The following is a 26102-nucleotide window of genomic DNA, read 5'->3' on the forward strand; positions in this document are numbered from 1 at the left end:
TACATAATTTCCACAAGTGATGCCATATCTGAATCTAGTGGTTTTAAGTTCACAGCAACTCAATAAAATATTATTCATCACGACTTCTAGTTTTTCCAGGTTTAATGCAGATGATCTATGATGAAGCTAACATGAAACCATTTTTACGATCACCTGTCCGTTTAAACCCACAAAGATTAATAAACAGTGTCTCAGTTATTCATTGTTTGATCAGGGCTGCAAATTACACTATTCAGGTCAATTTCAGGATTCAACTCAGATGGAAAAAGCATTATAAGATTACTCTGTAATTATAGGAAATGATTGTATGGTGCTTGACAAGTAATATGTTTAATATATTAAGCTATAACATATAACATATAACAACTACAGCATGGAAACAGGCCCGTCCGGCCCCACCAGTCCACGCCGACCATTCTCCCTGACCTAGTCTCATCTACCTGCACTCAGACCATAACCCTCCAATCCCCTCCTATCCATATACCTATCCAATTTACTCTTAAATAATAAAATCGAGCCAGCCTCCACCACTTCCACCGGAAGCCCATTCCATACAGCCACAACCCTCTGAATAAAGAAGTTCCCCCTCATGTTACCCCTAAACCTTTGTCCCTCAATTCTGAAGCTATGTCCCCTTGTTGGAATCTTCCCCACTCTCAAAGGGAAAAGCCTACCCACGTCAACTCTGTCCGTCCCTCTCAAAATTTTAAAAACCTCTATCAAGTCCCCCCTCAACCTTCTACGCTCCAAAGAATAAAGACCCAACCTATTCAACCTCTCTCTGTAGCCTAAGTGCTGAAACCCAGGCAACATTCTAGTAAATCTCCTCTGTACCCTCTCCATTTTGTCGACATCCTTCCTATAATTTGGCGACCAGAACTGCACACCATACTCCAGATTTGGCCTCACCAATGCCCTGTACAATTTCAACATTACATCCCAACTTCTATACTCGATGCTCTGATTTATAAAGGCAAGCATACCAAACGCCTTCTTCACCACCCTATCCACATGAGATTCCACCTTCAGGGAACAATGCACAGTTATTCCCAGATCCCTCTGTTCCACTGCATTCCTCAATTCCCTACCATTTACCCTGTACGTCCTATTTTGATTTGTCCTACCAAAATGCAGCACCTCAAACTTATCAGCATTAAACTCCATCTGCCATCTTTCAGCCCACCCTTCCAAAAGGCCCAAGTCTCTCTGTAGACTTTGAAAATCTACCTCACTATCAACTACTCCACCTATCTTAGTATCATCTGCATATTTACTAATCCAATATGAAAAAGCTAATTTGTTTAAAAGATGATTAACACTACTAAAATTATCAGAACTGCTGACAACCAGTTCAGTAGTAAATAAAATGCTTCTCACAAGGAATTAAACCATTTTGTGATTACAAAATCATCTGCAACATACAAACCGCTCTTAAATATAAAGAACAGCCAAACTCCTAAACAAATGTACCATAAATTACAATTTTGGCTTCTTGTACATTGCAAATAAATTAATGGCAACCTACTCAAACATATTGGAATGTACTTAGTTGTATCATACATTAGATCATGAAGGAGTATAACATTTAAATATTTAACAGCTGCATTAACTGACTGATAATCTGGTAATACTGTAAGAGTGTAGGAAAATAACTGCAGATGCTGGTACAAATCGAAGGTAACTTGAACACCACACATCATTAACCTCAATTATGAACTTCTTTGGACCGTCTCTGGTTGCACGAAGGATATTGGGGTTTTTATGCACTAGCATTATGATATTAATTTATTGAATTTTGGTTTATTATATATTGTGTATTGTGTTTGCAGGCCTGTCACGCTGCTGCTAGTAAAAAAATTATTGTTCTGTTGCTGGTACATATTACAATTAAACACAATAGACTGTTGACTCTTGGTCATCTTCAACCATGTGTTCTCTTTTGTATTCAAGGTTCCCTAAATCATAAATCATATCTGTCATTGCATGTCTACTATTTCACATTATATTCCTTATACTTTTCAACTCCTCTCCAAGCCAGACATTTTCCAATATCCTTCTGTACTAAATTTATAAACCTGCTGGAGAGCCGTGATTTATATCTGTACAGTAAACCCCTGTTGTAACAGACCATAGTGGGGGGAAAGGTGTCCATTATTGCCGATAGTCTGCTTTAACTGAGTAAGGTATTATCGTTGTACAAGCAGTAAAAACAAACAATGGCAGTTGCTGAATGTTACACAAAAGGAGTAACTCAGCAAGTCAGGCAAAATCTCTAGATAATATGGATAGGTGATGTTTCGGGTTGAGACCCTTCTTTGGGCGGCAGGAGGGGTGGTAGGAGTCGGAGGTGGCATGGGAAGGCAGCGCGAAGTTAGTGCTCTACCAGACAATACAATATACAATATCCTTTATTGTCATTGTACAAGTACAACGGGATTTTGATTGTCGCTTCCATATCGATGCTATCAAGTCAAATATTAAATAAATCACGGCGAACATGTAAGCAACAAGAGGGGGGGGGAAGGAAAAATAAAAGGGGGGAACAAGGTAAAGTGCAAAAAAACGGTTCATGCAGGGGTCAGTTGTGCCAGATGATCCTGGGGGCCGGCGGGGAGATGCTGCACGTGAGGGTGACGTGGGCAACCAGTGCTGTTAGCAGTGGGGGAGGTGGAACGAGCCGGGGAGTGGCGAGGACAGCCATCAGAACCAAATGGTCAGTCCACCATAACCAAAATCTGTTATAAAGAGGTCCGTTAAAGCAAGGGTTTACCTTATTATCCGTCTCTTCAGGGTTTTTTTAAACATATCTACGCACCAAAGAAAATTATATCATTTTGCAGGTCTATCAGTTTATGTTTGTGAATAGTTAGACGAACTGGTGGTAGTTGATACAATAGTAAATATTTACTTTTCATTTAAATGTATTATTTATCAGTATCTGGGCGTCTCTGGCAAGGCCAGTAATTGTTGCGGATTTCTAGATTCCTTGAGAATATGGTGATGAGCCATCTTCAGGAACTGCTACAGTCCCTCCCTTGAATAAATGGGTCCTTTTCAGAATGGCAGGCAGTGACTAGTGGGGTACCGCAAGGCTCAGTGCTGGGACCCCAGCTATTTACAATATATATTAATGATTTGGACGAGGGAATTGAATGCAACATCTCCAAGTTTGCGGATGACACGAAGCTGGGGGGCAGTGTTAGCTGTGAGGAGGATGCTAGGAGGCTGCAACGTGACTTGGATAGGTTAGGTGAGTGGGCAAATGCATGGCAGATGCAGTATAATGTGGATAAATGTGAGGTTATCCACTTTGGTGGCAAGAACAGGAAAGCAGACTATTACCTGAATGGTGGACGATTAGGAGAAGGGGAGATGCAACGAGACCTGGGTGTCGTGGTACACCAGTCATTGAAAGTAGGCATGCAGGTGCAGCAGGCAGTGAAGAAAGCGAATGGTATGTTGGCATTCATAGCGAGGGGATTTGAGTATAGGAGCAGGGAGGTTCTGCTGCAGTTGTACAGGGCATTGGTGAGACCACACCTGGAGTATTGCGTACAGTTTTGGTCTCCTAATCTGAGGAAAGACATTCTTGCCATAGAGGGAGTACAGAGAAGGTTCACCAGATTGATTCCTGGGATGGCAGGACTTTCATATGAAGAAAGACTGGATAGACTCGGCTTGTACTCGCTGGAATTTAGAAAATTGAGGGGGGATCTTATAGAAACTTGCAAAATTCTTAAGGGGTTGGACAGGCTAGATGCAGGAAGATTGTTCCCGATGTTGGGGAAGTCCAGAACAAGGGGTCACAGTTTAAGGGTAAGGGGGAAGTCTTTTAGGACCGAGATGAGAAAGTTCTTTTTCACACAGAGAGTGGTGAATCTGTGGAATTCTCTGCCACAGAAGGTAGTTGAGGCCAGTTCATTGGCTATATTTAAGAGGGAGTTAGATGTGGCCCTTGTGGCTAAAGGGATCAGGGGGTATGGAGAGAAGGCAGGTACGGGATACTGAGTTGGATGATCAGCCATGATCATATTGAATGGCGGTGCAGGCTCGAAGGGCCGAATGGCCTACTCCTGCACCTATTTTCTATGTTTTTATGTTTCTATGAAGGTATTCCAATGTTGCTGTAAGATTCCAGCATTTAAATCCAGCAAGACTGAAGGAATAGCAACCTAGTTCAAAATCAGGATGATATACAATTTGGAGGTGGTGCACAGGTGAAGCAAAAAGTAAGTAACTGCAGTATATTTGAAAGAGTGTTATATAAAATGAAACTGTTCTTTGTAATCACTTTTTAAACCAAATGAAATATTGACTTCCATGGATTTCTAATTGGCTAATCTTAGGTTTAGCCAACAGCAATACATTTTAAAAGCCTTAACTGTTTATACTGAAAGATTGATCAGTCTTCCAACAAATCATTTTACTTTCAGAAATTGTAAAAACTTTTAAAAAAACCATTGAGTTCAGCAAGTACTTTACAATGAGTTGTTGATTTTTCATTGACCCAGGCAGAATTCAGATAATATGCAGTATTTTTAACGTAGAGAGGGTGGTAAAGAATATGAACAACCTTTGCCTTCATGAGTCAGGGTGTTGAGTATGAACATGAGTATGTGTTAGCTGTAAAAAAAACTTTAGTTAGGCCATATTGGAGTATTGTGTGCTTTTCTGGTCACCACACTACAGGAAGGATGTGGGGTCTTTGCAGAGGGTGCAGAAGATGTTTACCAGGATGATTATGTAGGAACAAACTGCAGATGCTGGTTTAAACCAAAGATGGAACACAAAAAGCTGGAGTAACTCAGCCGGTCAGACAGCATCTCTGGAGATAAAGAATAGACGTTTCGAGTCGACACTCTTCTGCAGACTGAAGAAGGGTCTCGACCCGAAACCTCACCTATTCCTTTTCTCCAGAGATGCTGTCTGACCCGCTGAGTTACTCCAGCTTTTTGTGTCTATTTTTGCTTTAGCAGGATGATGCCTGAATTACAGAGTATTAGCTGTTAGAGAAGATGAATAAACTTGGATTGTTTTCTCTGCAGAACCAGAGGCTTAGGGGTAGCCTGATAGAAGTATATAAAATGATGAGAGCCGTAGATAGTCAGTGTCTTTTTTCCAGACTGGAAATGTCAAATACTAGGAAGCATGGTCTTAAGATGAAAGGGTTAAAGAATAATGGGGATTTATGAGACAAGTTTTTTTTAACCCAGAGCGGCATGTGAAAAGCACTGCCAGGGGAAGTGGTGGAAGCAAATATGATAGCAATGTTTAAAAGGCATTTAGATAGGCAACAGGAAGGGGAATGGGGGATATTCAGGCAGATATTCAGTTTCAAATTGGCATCATTGTAGTCACCAGAGCTGCGGGGGCCCAGGGACGGGGACTTGCACTCCGGGCTACGGGGGCCCAGTGACGGGGACTCGCGCTCCAGGGACCCAGGGACGGCGACTCGTGCTCTGGGCTGTGGGGGCCCAGAGACGGGGACTCGTGCTCCGGGCTGTGGGGGCCCAGGGACGGGTCTCGTGCTCCGGGCTGCGGCTACCCAGGGACGGGGACTCGCGCTCCGGGCTGCGGAGCTCTGCGATGCGGCGACCCAGGGACGGGGACTTGTGCTCCGGCGCTCCGGGCTGTGGCGACCCAGGGACGGGGACTCGCGCTCTGGGGACCCAGGGACGGGGACTTGTGCTCCGGGCTGCAGCGACCAGGGACGGCGACTCGCGCTCCAGGCTGCGGCGGCCCAAGGACGGGGACTCGTGCTCCGGGCTGCGGCACTCCGGGCTACCGGGGCCCAGAGACGGGGCCTCGTGCTCCGGGCTACGGGGGCCCAGGGTGCGGGGACTCGCGCTCCGGGCTGCAGGGGCCCAGGGACGGGGACTCGTGCTCCGGGCTACGGGGGCCCAGGGACGGGGACTCGTGCTCCGGGCTACGGGGGCCCAGGGACGGGGACTCGTGCTCCGGGCTACGGGGGCCCAGGGACGGGGACTCGTGCTCCGGGCTACGGGGGCCCAGGGACGGGGCCTCGTGCTCCGGGCTACGGGGGCCCAGGGACGGGGACTCGCGCTCCGGGCTGCAGGGGCCCAGGGACGGGGACTCGTGCTCCGGGCTATGGAGGCCCAGGGACGGGGCCTTGTGCTCCGGTGGCCCAGGGACGGGGACTCGCGCTCCGGGCTGCAGGGGCCCAGGGATGGGGACTCGTGCTCCGGGCTGCAGGGGCCCAGGGACGGGGACTCGTGCTCCGGGCTACGGGGGCCCAGGGACGGGGACTCGTGCTCCGGGCTACGGGGGCCCAGGGACGGGGACTCGCGCTCCGGGCTGCGGTGGCCCAGGGACGGGGACTCGTGCTCCGGGCTGCGGTGCTCTGCGATGCGGCGGCCCAGGGAAAGGTAATCGCGCTCCGGCGCTCCGGGCTGCGGTGGCCCAGGGACAGGGACTCGCGCTCCGGCGGCCCAGGGACGGCTGCTCTTCACAATTTGGCGCTTTGCGACCGCCCACAATCAGCCCGTAGCTCGAGCTCGCTCCCCCGCGCTGCTGCCTGACCTCTCCCGGAGTCTGCAAACCACACGTCAACAGGGCCCTTTTGGTTTCTGCACTGGAGGCTACGGGCAGGCAATGCACACATGCAGGTGAAGCATACATGCGAACGCACGAACATTGCACCCTGTGAACTTCCCATATATTACATACACAATACATGTACAATACATGGACATACGATCAGAATTTAAAAAAAAAGTATTTTACTAAGGAAAAATCGTACTGCTGTAATTATCTAAAAAAAATGAAATAAATACGGCAAAAACGTAATAGTTGGCAGCTCTGAGTCACAGATATCGTGGGCCAAAGGGGCTGTTCCTGTCCTTTACTGTTCTATCTTCTATGACCCGAAACATTGACTATCCCTTTGCCACGACAGGTGCAATTCTACCCGCTTGCTCCAGCAGTTTGATTTTTGCTTCAGATTCCAGCATCTGTAGTTTCCTGTGTTTCTTTTAAAAGTACATATTCTTTTTTCCTGTTACATGGATCAATTGTCTAATAATCTTGAAAGGCTGTTGCCAAACTGACCAAGTAAGCTATAGCCATCACAGGAATGAAAGACCTTAATATCCAGTCTGTCAGCAGAGCAATCTGATCAGTTTCATTCTCCCATTCTGCCCAGAGCTCTGAACATTGTTATTTTATGATTATTTTTTCAGTTTCCTTTGCCCTTTTGAAAATTATACTTGAATCCCCTTCAATCGCACTGTTAAGTAATACATTCCAGATCAATTGTTTTCAGAGCTCAGATTAAAATTTAGTACTGGTTCGCAAATTATTAGGCAGTTGGTTGTGATTTGTGGTTTCTTTTAGTTTAATTTGGTTTAGAGATACAGCGCAGAAACAGGTCCTCCGGCCCACCGAGTCCGCGCTGACCAGTGATCCCTGCACACTAGCACTATACTACACACTAGGGACAATTTGCAATTTTTACCAAAGCCAATTATCCTACAAACCTGTACGTCCTTGGAATGGGGGAGGAAACCGAAGCCCCTAGAGAAAACCCACGCAGGTCACGGGGAGAATGTACAAACTCCGTACAGACAGCAACTGTAGTCAAGATCGAATTCAGGTCTGTGGCGCTGTAAGGCAGCAGCTCTACCAGTACGCCACTGTACCGTCCTTTGGTCCGTTGGATGATGTTAGGATGACCCCTTTATTCAGAAGCATGCAGAGTCCAGGGTCAACAATAGGCGCAGTCCGGAGAGGAGCTTGTAAACAGGAGTTTAAAACTATTGATTTCAAATTAAATTTTCAAATCACTGAACCACAGAACTTTTAGGTAAGCCTCTAATGTATTTTCAAAGGATACAATGGGATTTACAACTATCAGCACAAATCCTTAATTGGTTAGTTAATGCAAATGATGAAGCACAATAGCATCTTTGATTGCAACAGTGTACCAAAAGAGAAAATGGCTCAATGCTTTGCCAAGTAAAAACTCACTGTTGTATGATTGCTGGATAAAGCGGGTACATTTTTCTAATGAAAAATGTAGTATTCTTCTCAGTAATAATGCAGAGTCTTGGCACATATGTACAGTGCCCTCCATAATGTTTGGGACAAAGACCCATCATTATTTATTTGCCTCTGTGCTCCACAATTTGAGATTTGTAATAGAAAAAAATCACATGTGGTTAAAGTGCACCTTGTCAGATTTTAATAAAGGCCATTTTAATACATTTTGGTTTCACCATGTAGAAATTACAGCAGTGTTTATACATAGTCCTCCCATTATGGCACTATGGGAGGCTTCACGGGTCTTTGTAATTGCTCAGGTGTGTTTAATTGCTTCCTTAATGCAGGTATAAGAGAGCTCTCAGCACCTAGTCTTTCCTCCAGTCTTTCCATCACCTTTGGAAACTTTTATTGCTGTTTATCAACATGAGGTCCAAAGTTGTGCCAATTCGGGCGGACACGGTGGCACAGCAGTAGAGTTGCTGCCTTACAGCGAATGCAGCGCCGGAGACTCGGGTTCGATCTTGACTACAGGTGCTGTCTGTACGGAGTTTGTATGTTCTCCCCGTGATCTGCGTGGGTTTTCTTCGAGATATTCGGTTTCCTCCCACACTCCAAAGATAGTCTGAAGATGGCGGCGCTGCCCTAGCAGCTGCGGCTTACCTGCAGTCCATTTGTCTTTGTGTTTTTGTTGTTTTTGTTGTCTTAATTGTAGTTGTGATGTGGTGTTTTTGTGTTGTGTACTATGTGTGGGTGTGGGGGGAGGAGGGGGAACTGTAACATTGTAAATATGTGTCCCTTCCGAACGGAGACCCGACCTTTGTGTTCTGGGTGTTGTCTCCGTTCCTGCTGCGGCCTACCATCGGCCCAACTCCTGGAGCTGGCGGCCTCCAGGGTTCTGGTTCGCAGAGCCCGCGGACCAGACTCACCATCACCGGAGCCGGCCGTTCTCGGAGGCTGCGGGAGCGGCTGCGACTCGCCTTAGGCTCGGGCCGCGTGGATGCCGACATCGGGAGCTCCGGCAGCGGCAGCGTGTTCGCCCGCCCCGGATCGCGGGGCTTGGGTCGGCCCGCCGCGGATATTTCACCGTCCGGCGCGGCCTGAAATAGGCCACGGAATTTTCTCTGCTCGGCGGGGGCTTCAATGTCGGGAGCCCCGACCGCCCCGACTTGCAGCGGGGCTTGGGTCGGCCCGTTGCGGACATTTCACCGTCCGGCGCAGCCTGGAACATGGCAACGACAACAGCCTGACCGCAGGAGAAGACGGCAGGGGAAGAGAAAAAGACATTCTGGCCTTCCATCACAGTGAGGAGGGGACTGGAGGAGACTCACTGTGATGGATGTTTCTTTTTGGGGGGTTTTGTGTTGGTTGGGGTTGTGTAATTTGCTTATTTTATTGCTCTTATTGTTGGACTGTGGGTGACGAAATTTCGTCCAAAAAACTTGTTTTTTGGATGACAAATAAAGATATCTTGAATCTTGATCTTGAATCTTGAATCTTGAATCTTATAGGTTTGTAGGTTAATTGGCTTGGTAAATGTTAAAATAAATGTCCATAGTGGGTGTAAGATAGTGTTAATGTGTGGGGATCGCTGGTTGGCGCAGACCCGAAGGGCCTGTTTCCGCGCTGTATCTCTAAACTAAACTAAATAAAAGTCAAAGAAGCCATTATGAGACTGAGAAACAAGAATAAAACGAAACAAGGTGGTGGGGCAGTTATGACCTGGGCATTTATGGCTGCTGAAGGTACTGGCTCACTTATCGTCATTGATGATACAACTGCTGATGGTAATAGCATAATGAATTCTGAAATGTATAGACACATCCTATCTGCTCATTCAAACATATGCCTCAAAACTCATTGGCCGGCGGTTCATTCTACAGCAAGACAATGATCCCAAACAGACTGATAAAGCAACAAAAGAGTTTTTCAAACCTAAAAAATGGTCATTTCTTGAGTGGCCAAGTCAATCACCCGATCTGAACCCAATTGAGCATGCCTTTTATATGCTGAAGAGAAAACTGAAGGGGACTATCCCCCAAAACAAGCATAAGCTAAAGATGGCTGCAATACAGGCCTGGCAGAGCATCACGAGAGAAGACACCCAGCAACTGGTGATGTCCATGAATCACAGACTTCAAGCAGTTATTGCATGCAAAGGATATGCAACAAAATACTAAACATGACTACTTTCATTTACATGACATTGCTGTATCCCAAACATTATGGTGCCTTGAAATGGGGGGGACTATGTATAAACACTGCTGTAAGTTCCACATGGTGAAACCAAAATGTGTAAAAATGGCCTTTATTAAAATCTGACAATGTGCACTTTAACCACATGTGATTTTTTCTATTACAAATCTCAAATTGTGGAGTACAGAGGCAAATAAATAAATGATGGGTCTTTGTCCCAAACATTATGGAGGGCATTGTAAATTGGCAGCAAATCAGAAAACCCTATTTATAATGACACATTCAATTGAGAATTTTGCCTCACAGCATGACTATTATTTCCAAGTGTTGATCACTGTTCGTTTATGTGAAATACATATGGCAAGGTACTTCACAGCCAACCTATTGTTAACTGATTTTACCTACAAGTAGTACAGGGCAATTTGAGCAGTTATGAAATGAAAAATAATCTCCATGTCCGCAAGATGATTTGGTGACATTTAAGGTTTGTGAGGTGTTACCGAAGAAGGCTTCATGAGTTGCTGGATTACATTCTGTAATTGAATGTACTGATGCCTTTTGGAGTGAATCAGTGTTTAAGGTGGTGAATCGGTACTTGAGTGTAGGAGCTCAGATATTAAAAACTCTCATCGTCAATTTTTTTTAAATGTCAAGATGTACACTTGGAGAGCCCTGACCCGCAGGGCTATGGATTAAAAGTCAGAAGGCAGGATTTGGTTGGGTAGTTTTGTTTTAAATCAGCAAGGATACACTGGGCCATATGGTTTTCTGTTTTAAGTTTTCAATGACCCTGATTTAATTAATTAAATTGTTTCACTATGGCAGTTAGTTAATAAAGTTGTCAAATTTAGCTCATTTCAAAATGAACAATTTAAAGTTACAAGGAAAAGCAATGATTTGTTTTGACAATGTGAAAAGTAATTATCCAAGTCATTACACATGTGTCTCCAGTTGCACCACAGAGTAAAATAGCATCAGCGAAGTTGAATGGAAAGTTACATCTTGCCGTCTGTTAGATAACTTTAGTCAGCACCCCACTGAACAGGGGTTTGAAAATTTGTAGGAAAAGCAATTTCATGAAAGATTCTATTACATTTGAAAATCTTGGCTCAATCGTGGAGCTAAATTTGATTCTTGAGCACGAGATTAAAATCGTAGCTTCTAACCTGCGAGAGATAGCAGAATCCAAAGGTCCTAGATGGGAAATTAATTCAGTTTTCTCTCCACAGATGCTGCTGAATTGCTGAGAACTTCCACGATATTCTATTTTTATTTCAGATTTTGTGTATCTGCAATTCTTTGATTTTCACCCAATCAATCACCTCATCCCATGATATTACTGCAGCAGTTCACTACTTGTCTTGATGAACGGATAGCAAACACCATGCAAGGAATGCAATTTAATCCAGGCAAAATACCCTACTTGATCAACAAACCATTCATCATCTTAAATACTGATTCATCCCAAAAGGTATCAATACATGCAACAACAGGATGGAATGCTGCAACACATCAAGCTTTCTTCAACAACACCTCACGAACCTTCAATGTCACCAAATTATTTTGCTGACAAGGAAATTATTTTTCATTTTATAACTGCTCAAACTATTGTGATTCAAAGTAGTAGCTCATCACCACCTACTTCGGAGCAAACAGCAATGAAATGTAGTTTACTAAACACACAAGATCCCAATGATAGTTTCTTTAAAACATTTAAATTAACTTTGATTAAGTTTACTACTACAAATACTTTAGGGCCAGTTCTAAAGAAATTTCTTCATGACCAGTTCTAGACATTTCTTGCAAAACCACTGGTTTGTTGCATGTCTCCATGAACAAAATGCTTTAAATGTTCAAAGAAATACTTTTATTAATCCAAACCCCTATTCCCTGCACAATCCTTCTTATCTCCAGATGAGTAATTTTTTTTAGATCAGCACAGAAAAGGTCTGATTATCAGATTGAGTTGCTTTACAGTCCAGTCTGGCATGTGACTTTGAAGATCACATGACATTATCTAAAGAAAAGGCTCATCTAGGGCAAGGGGGAAATCATCATAAATGTATGTTGTGATCGTTCAAAATTTGGACTAATTCTGGAATAGGTCACAAATGATTTGAAAATCACTATTACAGCTTCACCATTCAAGAATGTATTTTGTGTGTTTTGTTGCTTTTTATTTGTATGACTATGGCAAATCAAATTCCTCGTATGTTGCAAAACATACTTTGCTAATAAAATATGATGATTAGATGTTATCCACCCATCCGCTATCAAACCCCCCTCATAGTCATCCATCTGTCGCCAGGCTTTATCCTGCCCCACCTCTGTCAGCTTGCCCCCCAACTACAATCTGTCTGAAGATGGACCTGACCCGAAACATTGCCTATTCATTCCCTCCACAGATGCTGTCTGACCCGCTAAATTACTCCAGCAGTTTGATTTTTACTCAAGATTCCAGCATCCGTGTGTCTCTAAATTTCAACGTCTGTTATATAGCAAGAAGAGCAGCATGCTTACATAATCATATTACAACCAGAGTCAACATTGCTTAACGAAAGAGAAATGTTTGACAAATTTATTAGTTCTTCTACAATGTAACTAACAGGTGGATTAAGGAAAATCAGACAAATTATGTATTTAGGTGCCCAAAAATCATTTGGCGAGATACCAATTAAAGGTTACTGCACAACATAAAAAGTCATAGTATTGAGGGTAACATTTCAAATGGAAGGAGGATTGATTCACTAACAGAAACCAGATTGTAGGGATAAATGGCTCATTTTCAAGTTGGCAAAGTACAACTGATGGGGTATCACAGATATTAATGATAGGGCTGCAGTTATTTATGTATGTCTATATATGTATTAATATTATGTTATTCACAGAGATAAGAAACTGAATGTGTCCAAGTTTGCTGGAACACAAATTGTCTGTATTAAGATATAGTTGTAGGAGCCATTTTGCATTTATTAGTTATTTTTGCATATTACCTTGTATCCTGCTGTAGTTTGGACATTATAGGGTTAATGCTATGCTTACGTATGGGCTGGGCAGAGCTAGAGTTACGGCAATTTTGGACGTGTTGGCAGTGAGAGCCGAGAAGGTGCTGACAGAGGTTCAGCCAAAGGTTCAGCCAAAAGATTCATCAGCTAAGATGTAATCGGTTGCAGATCTTACTGACACGAAGTTTAGCACAGATCTCCACCGAAGATAGATCTGGCAGTTCGTATCAATTGCATAGATTGTGGTAAGATATGGAATTTTACCAAGCGAATCAATAACCAGTCGATAACAAGAGATATGCCAATATGTTATATTGCGACTTCAAATAAAAAACATCTAACTAATTCAAATGCCGAGAAGGTCTATGTTATTGTTATTGCTTGCGTTATAAGCTTATCGTTTCACCGATCTATGTAAGCTGCAGCTTGGGAGCTAATTGATAGATGAGAAGCTAGCTGCTATATCATAAAATTACAGCACCAGAGACTCGGGTTCAACCCTGGCTACGGGCGCTGTCTGTACGGAGTTTGTACGTTCTCCCCGTGACCTGCATCGGTTTTCCCCAGGATCTCCGATTTCCTCCCACACTCCAAAGATGTACAAGTTTATAGAAACATAAAGCACATCAGTTGTTGCAGTGAATGACGTTTTTCAATTTCCAACAAAGCTTATTCAAAAATCCATGACACGATTGATTTATTTATAAATCAAATATTTTACAATCCCACACCCAAACTAGGTCACTATTTTGCTGCATTTGTGAAAGATATACATAGCACGTGTATAAAACTAAACCAAATATCTGATTAAACTAAAAATCCCTTCTATTACTGGGCAACATTATTCCACACACTACTCCCAACACTGCATGCAGTTTTATTATGTGCAAGAAGGAACTGCAGATGCTGGTATGTGCAGTTTTATTACTCAAACGTCCAATTCCTCTGTGCCTGGCATGCACTATGCTGACTCATGATTTGGATGCAAAGTTTCGTAGAAGTGATGAAAAGACGGACGATGGTTTAATGGAACAAACCAAAGACAAAGTACAGCCGAGAGAAGCTTTCAGTGAGAGCTGAGTGATGCTGTAATGATAGGAGCAACCATGATATAACTAATATGCTGGCCATAATCAGCAATGCTGATGTGGACGTGGCAGTAGAACAACGTGCCTCTGCTACAACCCAAATAAGGGGGAAAATAATTGAGCCTCTAAATTGTTCAGGATACAAGGCAAAGTATTTAGGCAGCCATAATTTTCACAGATTTTGCTTTGGTGAACAATCAAATGAGTTGATCCTTGAGTAATTTTTACTTGCAACTGCATTAAAAAGGACCATCCTGTTTATATTGTTTTGTAAACATCCCCAGAAATATCGGATTGGTTGGTGGTAAGGGTACAATAAAAGAATGCACATTTACAAAAATACATGGAACAAAATACTTGGCACAAAAGTCAATGAGGATGACAACTTCAAACAAGCAGCAGCAGTTCAATTAAGAGCAAAACAATTGAGCTTAATTAATGGATTGAACAAGATTACTTTTTATCAGCTTTGAGTGTGCTTAACAGGTTATGTTAAGAACATTCAGAGTGTGCTTTTGGCCTGAAATTGCTGAAGAAGGTTACAGCAATTAATGATTTTTTCCTCTATAAATTAAATTCTGTGTTTTTAAAACACTCATGTCGTACAAAATTAAAAAATACTGATGTATTAGTATTTTACTGTGGAATAGATAAACTATTATTAAGCTACGGTCTAATATTTTTCTCCTTTATTGACTATAAATGTAAAGAATTCATGAGCCTACCTCGGAAATTAACAAACAAGTCACATGGATTGTATTGGCTTGCCTTTTGAAGCAAGGGTGATTAAAACAGAAACTAATTAAACAAAGAGTGCAAGGTCAATCATGGTTTAAACCAAAAAGTAAACGCAGTGCTTGACGAGGATGGAAGGACACAAAGTGCTGGTGTAACTCCGCAGGCGGGCAGCATCCATGGAAAACATGAATAGATGTTCTCCAGGGATGCTGCTTGACATGCTGAGTTACTCCAGCACTTTCTGTCCTTTTGTGTGTTTCCCAACATCTGCAGTTCTTGGTTTCTACATTTTGATGCGGCTGGAAATTGGTTAGAAATTATTTGTCCATAAATTCAAGTCTATGAAGTGCATAACACTACTTATTTTGACAGCATGCAAATATAAATCAGTTTATTCCAGAGTAATCATAATTCACAACCACTTCAGATTTAATTTACTTCTGGCTGGATATTTTACAGGGCACTTCCTGGCATTAATTCATCCTCGCAAGGTTGACATGATTTCTACATCAGAAGCCGCAGATTGCCATTGTTCTCCAGGCACTATTCAAACAGCGACCTTGGATAACGTAATTTCAAAGACAGTGGTCCCTGCTGAAAGCAGAAAAGGTGGAGAAAGATGTGTTGGAGGCAGAGGCTCAAGGTGAGGTAAAATAAAGCTCCTTTGTTATTCTGTCTGGGGAGAGGGGAAAGTGGATGGCGTGGGTGAAAGCAGATGTGCGGGAACAGGAGGAAACAGGTACAAGGGCTCCAGCTACTATGGTTTAATGGAAGGCATGTTTCCAGCCGGCGAACATTTCAGATGTCTTAAAGCAGGTAGTCTTCTAGAATCATAGAGCTATATAGCATAAAAACAGGTCCTTCCACCCATGCATTTGGCCCAGACTCCTCCAAAACCTTCTAGTCTATATAATTGTCCAATCCTGGGAACTGACGAAACGGAAAGGAAGAACATTTTTAAAAGGAATGGCTTTCTTACAGAAGGCAGAGGATAGGAGGAGGTATAATCCAGATAGCTGTGGGAAATGGAGGGTTGGGTGAAAGTTGGCAGTAAAGGTGATGAAATTAATGAGTTCTGCACAGGTCCAGGAAGCAGCAACAATGATGTTGTCATTGATATAGTGAAGAGTGAGAGTGTGCATCAGAATATGCTTGGTACTAGAACAGTTCCATGTATCCAACAAAAAGACACGGGTAGCTAGGGGCCATGCGAGTGCACATGGGTACTCCTTTAATCTGTAGAAAATTGGAAGAACTGAAAGAGAATTTATTGAGGGCAAGAACAAGTTCTGGCCAGCGAATCAATCTGTTAGCGGAGGGGAACTGGTTGGGTCTCTGTTCAAGGTAAGTAAATTACTTCATTTGATGCTTAAGTCTCACCTATTCCATCACCACCCCTTCCCCTCCAAAATAACTTCCTGATCTGTACCCTGCCCCACTCGCACTAGCTCAAGAATGTCTGCCATTAAAACCTGGATTCCTGAGCTTCACCAACCCCTGGAGCATACCCTCAATCACTTGCACCCTTCACACAAAGTCAGTCTAATCCCTGATTTAACCCTCCAAGAACAGTAGAAGCCCAATCAGGCCTTGCTGCTGCATCAAACATACCTATTGGGGTTGCTCGGATCATTATGAAATGGCTAATCTACCAATATGAAAAAGTACAGTAAATTCATTATTTTATATTACTCGACGATGGGCTGTAATAAATTTTAATTAGAAAATAACATATGCTCTATATTTTCATTTGTACGTACAAATTACCCATTCAATATCATCATGGCTGATCTGACTAACTTTCACCCCCGTCCTTATCAAGAATATATTTAAATTAAAAATATTCAAAGACTCTGCTTCCACCATTCCTTAAGGGAGTGAGTCACAAGGACTCATGACTCGGCACAAAAAAATATTTTATCCCATTACCATTAAATGGGCAAAATGTTATTGTTAAACTGTGCATGCAAATTCCAGACTTTTCCACACAGGAAAGCATCCTCTCCACATGCATCTTGTCAAGACCCATCAAGATCATACATATTATAATAAAATAGATTCTCACTCTTTTAAACTCCACTTTATACAAGCGTGTGTTGTTTAATAACACAGTCCTTCATTATAGGTATCAAACTAGTAAAAAAAATTTTTAACTGCTTCCAATGGATTAGAATCATTGCTTAAAAAGAGGTCAATACTGCTCACAATACTCCAGATGTCACCAATATTCTACATAACTGAAACATAGCATAACCCTCCCCATTTATCTATCTATCTTCCTCCCTCCCTCCCTCCCTTTCTTTCTTTCTTTCTTCTTGGTGTGTTTGCTTCTTTGTGCGGTTTTCATCCAGAAAGACAACGGCACACGATAGCGCGACAATTTTAGGCCCACCCTACTCACGATTCCCCCGCGGTCTGAATAAATTCACATTTGTTACTTTTTAACAAAAAATCCCCCCCCCCCCCGGGAGGACCAGCGGGAAGACCGGCACCTGCCTCACGCCTGACCTTCCATCCGTGGTTCAGCGTGGTGGCAGAGGGTCCAACACAGTCCAACAAGATGGCCATCGCCCGCTGCAGATGTTTCGGGTCCACGGCTCCCTCTGTCCGATGTGATGGACGCCGGGGGCCGACGTGAGTGCCTCCCTCTACCCTTCCCTGTATCACCTCGCCCGCCCACGTCCCCGGGGGACACTTCCCACCCGCCAACGGGTCCACAGATCGGTAGGGTTGCTTGACCCGGCACGCCCCCAGGGGACACGCCCCCGGGGGACACTCCCCGCCCGCCACCGGCTCCCGCCCACGGCCCCAGGGGGACGCTCCCTGCCTGCCAACGGGTGCACGGATAGGTAGGGTTGCTGGGCCCGGCACAGCCCCAAGGGCACTGCCCACCTGGCAACGGGTCCACAGATCGGTAGCGTTGCTGAACCCGAAGGTTCCCCCCCCTCCACTTCCCTCTCCATCCCCCCTCCACTTCCCTCTCCCCGCTCACCCACTCCATCCCCCCCGCTCACCCACTCCATCCCCCCTCCTCCCCCCCTCCATTCGATCCCCCCTGAACCCCCCTTATCCCTCCCACCCCCACTCACCAACTCCATCGCCCCTCAATCCCCCTCACCCACTCCATCCCTCCTCAACCCCCCTTATCACCCTCCCCTCCCTCCGACACACCCGCAGCAAAGATTTGCACCCAACGGGTGCACACTCGTCTAGTAAACAAAAAGTGTAAGAAAATAACTGCAGATGCTGGTACAAATCGAAGGTATTTATTTCACAAAATGCTGGAGTAACTCAGCAGGTCAGGCAGCATCTCAGGAGAGAAGGAATGAATGGGTGACGTTTCGGGTCGAGACCCTTCTTCAGACTCAATAACATTCATTAGCTTTGCTAATCATTTTCAGTAACTGCATCTTATCATTTTGTGCACCTTGAACATCCAGATTCCTCTGTATCTCAGAGCTCTGTAATCTTTCATATTGATTAAATGCTTCCTTTTTATTTGACATGCCAAAATGGACATTTTAATTTTCCCACAATGCATGTTCCGAGGTGCCGTGGCCATACCAACAACAGGCCTGGCTCGTCCCTGCAGTACCAGGACCCACCCAGACAGGGAAGCCGCCGAGCCTGGCCCCTGCTCGTCCTGTGGACTGAAGTGGAGAGAGTCGGAACAGAGGGCCAGTAAGCAGACCGGCTGTGGGAGGCAGTGCAATGCACCTCAACAGATGAGTGGGCCGTTGGAGACCCAGCAGCAGTCTGGGACTCAGCTGGATCGAGCATCGATCAAAAGGCCATGGGTGTAGATCAGATATGGCATGCAGCGGCATAGAGTAGTGGAGCACTTAACAACAACTGGGACTTGAATATGGCGCCAAATTTATAGACTCTGTATACTATCTCAGTGTACTACTGCTATACACTTGTACTGCATCTGGGATGCTTATCCAAGATGTACCTAAGCGTTAATATATAGTGACACCTGTACTGAACTCTGAACTGACAAGATCTTTGGCCAATCACATCTGCATTCCTTGGTTTTCTTTAAAAGATCTCAATTTACTTTTCAACCTCTTTGGCAAATTTAGCAACCATATTTTTGCCCCTTCATTCAGTATTTTGTATGGGCATGAAATGCTAAATGTTTGCAGGGGAGCCGATTGGGATCATGGCAATCAAGGATTTTTAATTGCCCTTGATATTTGTTGTCGCATGTAGTAGATGCAATTAAGGAGGAAAATGAGGTACCTGTAGTGAGGGTAACAAACGATTCGGTGCAGGAATCCTCTTTTATAAGTTGTTGCACACAGAATCTTCAGGTCGAAGAAATATTGTTGTCATGTTATAGCTATTACACAGTGTGAAGATAAGTACCAAATGTGCTTCCTCACTCTCTATCTAATATGTACACATCATATAATAAATGAATATTACATCCATTTGGCTTACAAAGAATCTTAAAATAAATTCCTTTTTTATTGTGTGAGATTCCTAAACTTTATTAATATTTAATACTTAATCTGCTTTTGATTACAGCTACTAATTTTTAGCAGGTGAGATAAATTCCATTTTCATAACTAGAGATTATGGGATTACATTCCACGCGTGGATTTCTGTGAAAACCACACATGGGTGAGTGCTACCTATTCAGTTTGTGCCATAAATATTCCCTTCAGTTCATTATAATTGATTACATTTGTTGGATTTCATGTATCCCGCAATCCACACTATATTTCTTTTTTTGTCTTTATCAAAGAAAATAAACCTTACTCTTATGTAGTCCCTTTCAAGAGGCCAGGATGTCCCATTATTCTTTACAACGATCTAAATATTGTAATGTAGGAAACTTGGAAGGCATTTTTCTTGTACGAAACTTTACACGTCAGAAGGTAGTAATGGCCAAACAATATGCTTTTTTGTAATGTTAGTTTAAAGATAATCATTCTCCAGGAAACAAGAACCCACTTCCTCTTCCTCAATTTTTTATCTAACTGAGGGCCTTGATTCAACCATTATCTGCCTAGATGTTTGGTCCTGAAAATATGAATGGGAATTTCTTTCCATGTGCTAGTCAATGCTTGACATCGTATGCTATCTTATGGTTGTCCTTTTCACTGAGGACTATCTCAAAGAACACTTATTTGTAATGTAACCCCACTTTTTAAGAAAGGACGGAGAAAGAAAACAGGGAATTATAGACCAATTAGCCTGACATCGGTAGTGGGGAAGATGCTTGAGTCGATTATTAAAGATGTAATAGCAGCCCATTTTGAAAGCAGTGACAGGATCGGTCAAAGTCAACATGGATTTATGAAGCGATTGACTGATCTTCTGGAATTTTTTGAGGATGTAACAAGTAGAATGGATAAGGGAGAGCCAGTGGATGTGGTGTATCTGGACTTTCAAAAAGCCTTTGACAAGGTCGCACGCAAGAGATTAGTGTGCAAAATTAGAGCACATGGTATTGGGGGTAGGGTATTGACAAGCTTCACAGGCGATAAGCCCGAAATAAAGGCAGGGAGCCAGGTATTTCGGCAGGGATTTATTCGTTATTGTTCTCTAAGTCGGTCGATTCTGCAAGAGAGAGATCGCGCCTAAAATCCCGTCCTTTATCCCTGTAGCTAAGCGCTGCCCCCCTGGACTGGTCCATTCCCGTGCCGAGGGGTTAGATAGTGGTATGGCTCGACCCTTAGGAGCCGCCACAGGACCCCCCGGAGGCACGAAACGCACCGGCGGGCGCACAACCCGACCGGACCGCGTACGAAAATCGGCCGACAGAGGGGCCGACGAAGGCACAGGTGGAGGGACAGGTGGAGGGAGCCGCGAAGGGGGGCGACCTCGCAGCCGAGGCTGGGCAACCCGCACCGGCTGGTCAATGTCCAAATGCGCCGGCTTTAAGCGGTCAATTGACACGGCCTCCGGCAGGCCCCCCATGTCCAAGACAAAGGTTGTCGGCCCGTGATCTAGCACCTGGTACGGGCCGTCATATGGCATCTGGAGCGGCGTCCGGTGGGCGTCACGGCGCAGGAACACATAGGCGCAGGCACGGAAAGCCGATGGCACGTGCGGTCAGAATGTTCCATGGTGGATCGTCGGCACGGGTGCGAGCTTGCCAACTCGCTCGCGAAGGCGCTGAAGGGTGGATGAGGACGGTTCCTGCTGCCCTGGCGCCGAGGGCACGAACTCCCCAGGCACCGTGAGCGGTGACCCGTACACGAGCTCCGCTGAAGATGAGGCCAGGTCCTCCTTTGGCGCAGTCCGGATGCCCAGCAAGACCCATGGTCGTGCGTCCATCCAGTCCGGGCCGGAGAGTCGCGCCTTCAGCGCTGCCTTCAGCGCTGCCTTCAGCTGCTGGTGGAATCTCTCCACCAGGCCGTTTGCCTGCGGGTGATAGGCCGTGGTGTGGTGCAGCCGCACCCCCAACAGGTGAGCCATGGCCGACCACATCTCAGAGGTGAACTGTGGCCCCCGGTCCGAAGAGAAGTCCACCGGCACCCCAAAGCGAGTAATCCAGTGCGCGGCCAACGCACGAGGGCATGTAGCCGTGGATGTGTTGGCCAGCGCTATGGCCTCCGGCCGCCGCGTGAAGCGGTCCACCACCGTGAGGAGGTGGATGATGTCCCGGGACGTCAGGAGAGGGCCCACAATGTCCACATGCAGGAGGTCGAAACGCTGGCGAGGCAGACCGATCTCTTGGAGTGGCGCCTGGATTTTCGCCGTCTGGCATGGAATGCAGGTGCGAGCCCAGTGGCCAACTTGCTTGCGCAGACATGAACCGCGCAGCTACAAGTGCCGTCGTTGCCCAGATGGATGGGTGAACCAGCCCGTGGACCACATCGAAAACCCTCCGGCGGTAGGGACGATGGGGCACAGCTGACCAGACGACACATCGCACAAGGTACAGAGCTAGGAGCTCGCGGTCGAATGCGCTGTATTTCCTTTGGGCGTTGTTGAGGTGCCGGCTGAAGGCCAGGGGGCGCCAACCCCCGTCCGTCAGTTGCTCCAGCACGGCATCAATCACCGACTCCGAGGCGTCCACAGTAAGGGCTGTCGGGGCATCCTCCCTCGGGTGAACCAGCAGCACAGCCCGAGCCAGGGCCTCCTTCGCTCCGTCAAATGCTGTTACCGCCTCGTCGGTCCACACGACGTCCTTACGCCTACCCGCCAGCAGCTCGAATAGCGGCCACATGATGTGGGCCGTGGATGGCAGAAAACGATGATAAAAGGCCACCATGCCGATAAACTCCTGCAAGCCACGCACAGAGGATGGACGGGGAAACCGGCGGATGGCGTCGACTTTTTCCGGCAGGGGAACCGCTCCTTGCGAAGTCACACGGTGGCCGAGAAAGTTAATTATGGTCACTCCAAACCGGCACTTGGCGAGGTTGATAGCCAAACCATGCTCGCTGAGCCGCTGAAAGAGCTGCCGGAGGTGGGCACAGTGCTCCTGCCGTGAACGGCTGGCCACCAAGATGTCGTCAACGTAGACGAACAAAAAATCAAGCCTGCGACACACCCCGTACATCAACCGCTGAAATGCTTGCGCGGTGTTTTTAAGGCCGAACGGCATCCGGCGAACTCGTACAAAACAAACGGCATGATGATTGGCGTCTTGGGCACATCCTCCGGGTGGACCAGGATTTGATTATAGCCCAGCACCATATCCACTTTTGAGAAGATAGTAGCCCCGGCCAAATGGGCGTTGAAGTCCTGGATGTGGGGCACGGGGTATCGGTCCGCGGCGGTAGCGAAATTCAGCCGCCGATAATCCCCGCAAGGTCTCCAGCCCCGTTTGCCTTGGGGACCATGTGGAGTGGGGACGCCCATGGGCTGTTGGAAGGGCGGACGATCCCCAAGGACTTCATCGTGCGCAACTCTTGCCGTGCCAGGATTAGTTTATCGGGCGGCATTCGGCGTGCTCATGCCGTGGTGGGGTGGGCTGGTAATTATAATGAAATGGACCACCCTGTGTTTGGGGGTTGACGACCGGAATTGCGGGGTCATGATGTCCGGGAACTCGGCCAGGACCCGAGCAAAATAGGAGTCCACAGACGACAGGGGGCGTGCAATCGGCTGATCCAAGCGCTGCTGCCTGACGTCCACCAGGAGAGAGTGAGCCCGGAGGAAGTCGGCTCCGAGCAACGGCTGGGAGACGTCGGCGATGGTAAACTGCCACATGAAATGACAGGAGCCGAAAACGATGTGTACTGTGCGGACCCCATACGTACGGATGTGGCTTCCGTTTGCAGCGGTGAGGACGGGCACCTGCTTAGCGGAACGAATGTCCACCAGCGAAGGGGGGAGGACGCTCAGCTCCACGCTAGTATCCATGAGGAAGCGACCCCCGGAGCGCCGATCCCAGGCAAAGAGGCAGCGAATCTGTCCGGCTGCCGCGGGGACTATTGGCAGCCGGCCCCGGCGTTTCTCGGGAACGTGCAAGGCTGGCAGCATCGTCGGGCTGCAGCACCCTGCACATTTGGATTTATGAAGCCACACTTGCTAAATCATGAGGACAATGCAATAAAACATGAGTGTCAAGCAAGGCTCTGCTGGGGCAGAATGCCTCAAATTAAGACGACTGCAGGGCTCACAATTTAGACAATTAAAATATTCCACCATGAGAAATTACCAACTAATCTGTACTGCCTCGTTCATCTTCTTAGCACATTTACATACAAACACAACATGGGTGTTAAATGTCCTTGCAAACAAAGATTATGCTCTTTAATTTCGACAGCATACTTTTTCCACTTGACAATCATCCCACCTGCAACATCCAACTCCTCTTATGAAAATCCTGGTTACCACACCCATTTACCTGATGATTTAAATGTAGAAACAAGGAACTGCAGGTGCTGGCTTACAACAAAAAAATTACAAAATGCGAGAGTGCCTCAGTGGGTGAGGCAGTATCACTGGAGAATATGGGTCGGGATCCTTCTTTTAACCCGACCTGAAACGTCACTTGTCCATCTTCTCCAGGGATACTGCCTGATCTGCTGAGTTTACTGCAGCACTTTGGGTCATTTTTTTTACTCTGGCCATCTAATTGGTCAAACTGAAAAACTCTGGAGTTGCCACATTCAAATGGATTATGAGTGAACCACATGGAGCATCAGATAATCAAAACTCACATTTGTTGGAAGCTGGGGTCAGTTAAGCAGAACAGCTTTACCCAATTATAAAAAGGCTTTTAATTTAGATTACTGGCATTTAGATTACTGGCAAATAAGCATGTATTGATAGGTTGAATACTGGAGACAATTGGGATGGATGGCATCAATGAAAATGCTACTTGGTCGCCCAAAGTTAGTGGAAAAGCCCAATCTTTCTACAATTATCTCCACAGCTTGGAGATCTGGTGCAGTTCACATATGTTGCCAAATGTTATACTCTAAACCTTTAACTTTTAACTCTAATTTGATTTTGCATTAGATCAACATTTTTCAGTGGGGAGAATCGTTGCTTTCAGTTTCTTCATTATAATTGCACAGAATGTTCCAAGCAAACTTTAAAAAGCGATTTGAACGACATGGGTTTTATTTCTTCTGACAATTTAAGAGTTTTGCTCACCTGATCTGGGGTTTAAAGAGTCACACTGTGAGTTGTACATTTGTATGAATTCTTGATGTCGTTTAACCAGTTGTGCTTTGTTGCCCTGAGTTGACAGACCACACTCCTTCAACTTCTTTTTCAGATCTCGGTCGGAAAGTAAATTATACACCAGTTTAGGCAACAGTTTCCTTTTGTTCACAGAGCTGGAAAAAAAGATCAAGATAGATATCTTGTTAATATCTCTTCCCAGAACAAAGCAATTTTGATCACAGTATTATGGCAAATTTACCTCTTTAATGGAGTATACCAAAAATCAAATTGTAAAGTGTACTGTAAAGAATACGTGGTTTCGGGTATGTGGAGAGATTAGAGAAACTGATTTTTCTCTTCACTGAACAGATCATTAAAAACAATTAGAGTTTTTAATATAGAGATAAACTGATTTCACTGACAGAATGGTTAGCAAACAGAAGACACTGGTTTACAATAGACAATAGGTGCAGGATTAGGCCATTTGGCCCTTCGAGCCAGCACCGCCATTCAATGTGATCATGGCTGATCGTTCTCAATCAGTACCCCGTTCCTGCCTTCTCCCCATACCCCCTGACTCCGCTATCCTTAAGAGCTCTATCTAGCTCTCTCTTGAATGCATTCAGAGAATTGGCCTCCACTGCCTTCTGAGGCAGAGAATTCCACAGATTCACAACTCTCTGACTGAAAAAGTTTTTCCTCATCTGTTCTAAATGGCCTACCCCTTATTCTTAAACTGTGGCCCCTGGTTCTGGATTCCCCCAACATTGGGAACATGTTTCCTGTCTCTAACGTGTCCAACCCCTTAATACGTTTCGATAAGATCCCCACTCATCCTTCTAAATTCCAGTGTATACAAGCCTAGTCGGTTTAAATGATAAAAAAGGCAAGCAGTAACTTTGTTTAACAAAAACTCAAGTTTCTATCCATTTTCGCAAAAGAGGCTGGGATAGCATCTTTCACAATGGAACTGGATAAAGGCTATTCCTTAATTTGCAGGAACACCTATTCACTAGCATCATGGAAGAGCTATTCGTGAAGATGGCAATTCGTGAAGATGGCATGACTACTTATGACTAACAAACTAGAAATTAAGGTTTGCAGATGCAGGATGGGTCTGAAATGTTCCAAACATTGTGAAGGGATGTGAATAGTACTTATTTAAATAAACTGATTAATAATCATCTTGGGGGATGAGAAGACCCTCATCTTCTGATTTTGACCATAAAATGGTGAAAGTCTGAGATCATTCAATTATTTTTTCATTGAACAAAATATACTTTGATATTAGACTTATGCTTCAATTTTAGCAGTTTAACTATCTTCAAATTACAAGTAACAAATGCAGGCCATAAGATGGAAAATGCAGAAAATCACGCATTGCTCCATTGTATGGTAATGAATGGTGTTAATGAGGGACAATTAACATGAATATATATTATCGTCTTCCCTAGTGACAATGGTACAGAACCAGGATGTCCCGCCTTCAATGGTC

General features: G+C 45.1%; 1 protein-coding gene across 5 annotated transcripts in view; it reads right to left on the reverse strand.

The window, feature by feature from the left end:
• Positions 1 to 26102, reverse strand: part of rad18 (RAD18 E3 ubiquitin protein ligase) — a 149019-nt gene that overhangs the window by 68997 nt on the left and 53920 nt on the right. For all 5 annotated transcript variants that reach the window (XM_078414417.1, XM_078414418.1, XM_078414416.1 and 2 more), the window contains exon 7: positions 24596 to 24780. In XM_078414417.1, coding sequence (XP_078270543.1) covers positions 24596 to 24780 — 185 coding nt within the window. The remainder of the gene's footprint in view (positions 1 to 24595; positions 24781 to 26102) is intronic.

This window comes from Rhinoraja longicauda, chromosome 17 (assembly GCF_053455715.1).
Source record: "Rhinoraja longicauda isolate Sanriku21f chromosome 17, sRhiLon1.1, whole genome shotgun sequence".
Classification (NCBI taxonomy): Eukaryota; Metazoa; Chordata; class Chondrichthyes; order Rajiformes; family Arhynchobatidae; genus Rhinoraja; species Rhinoraja longicauda.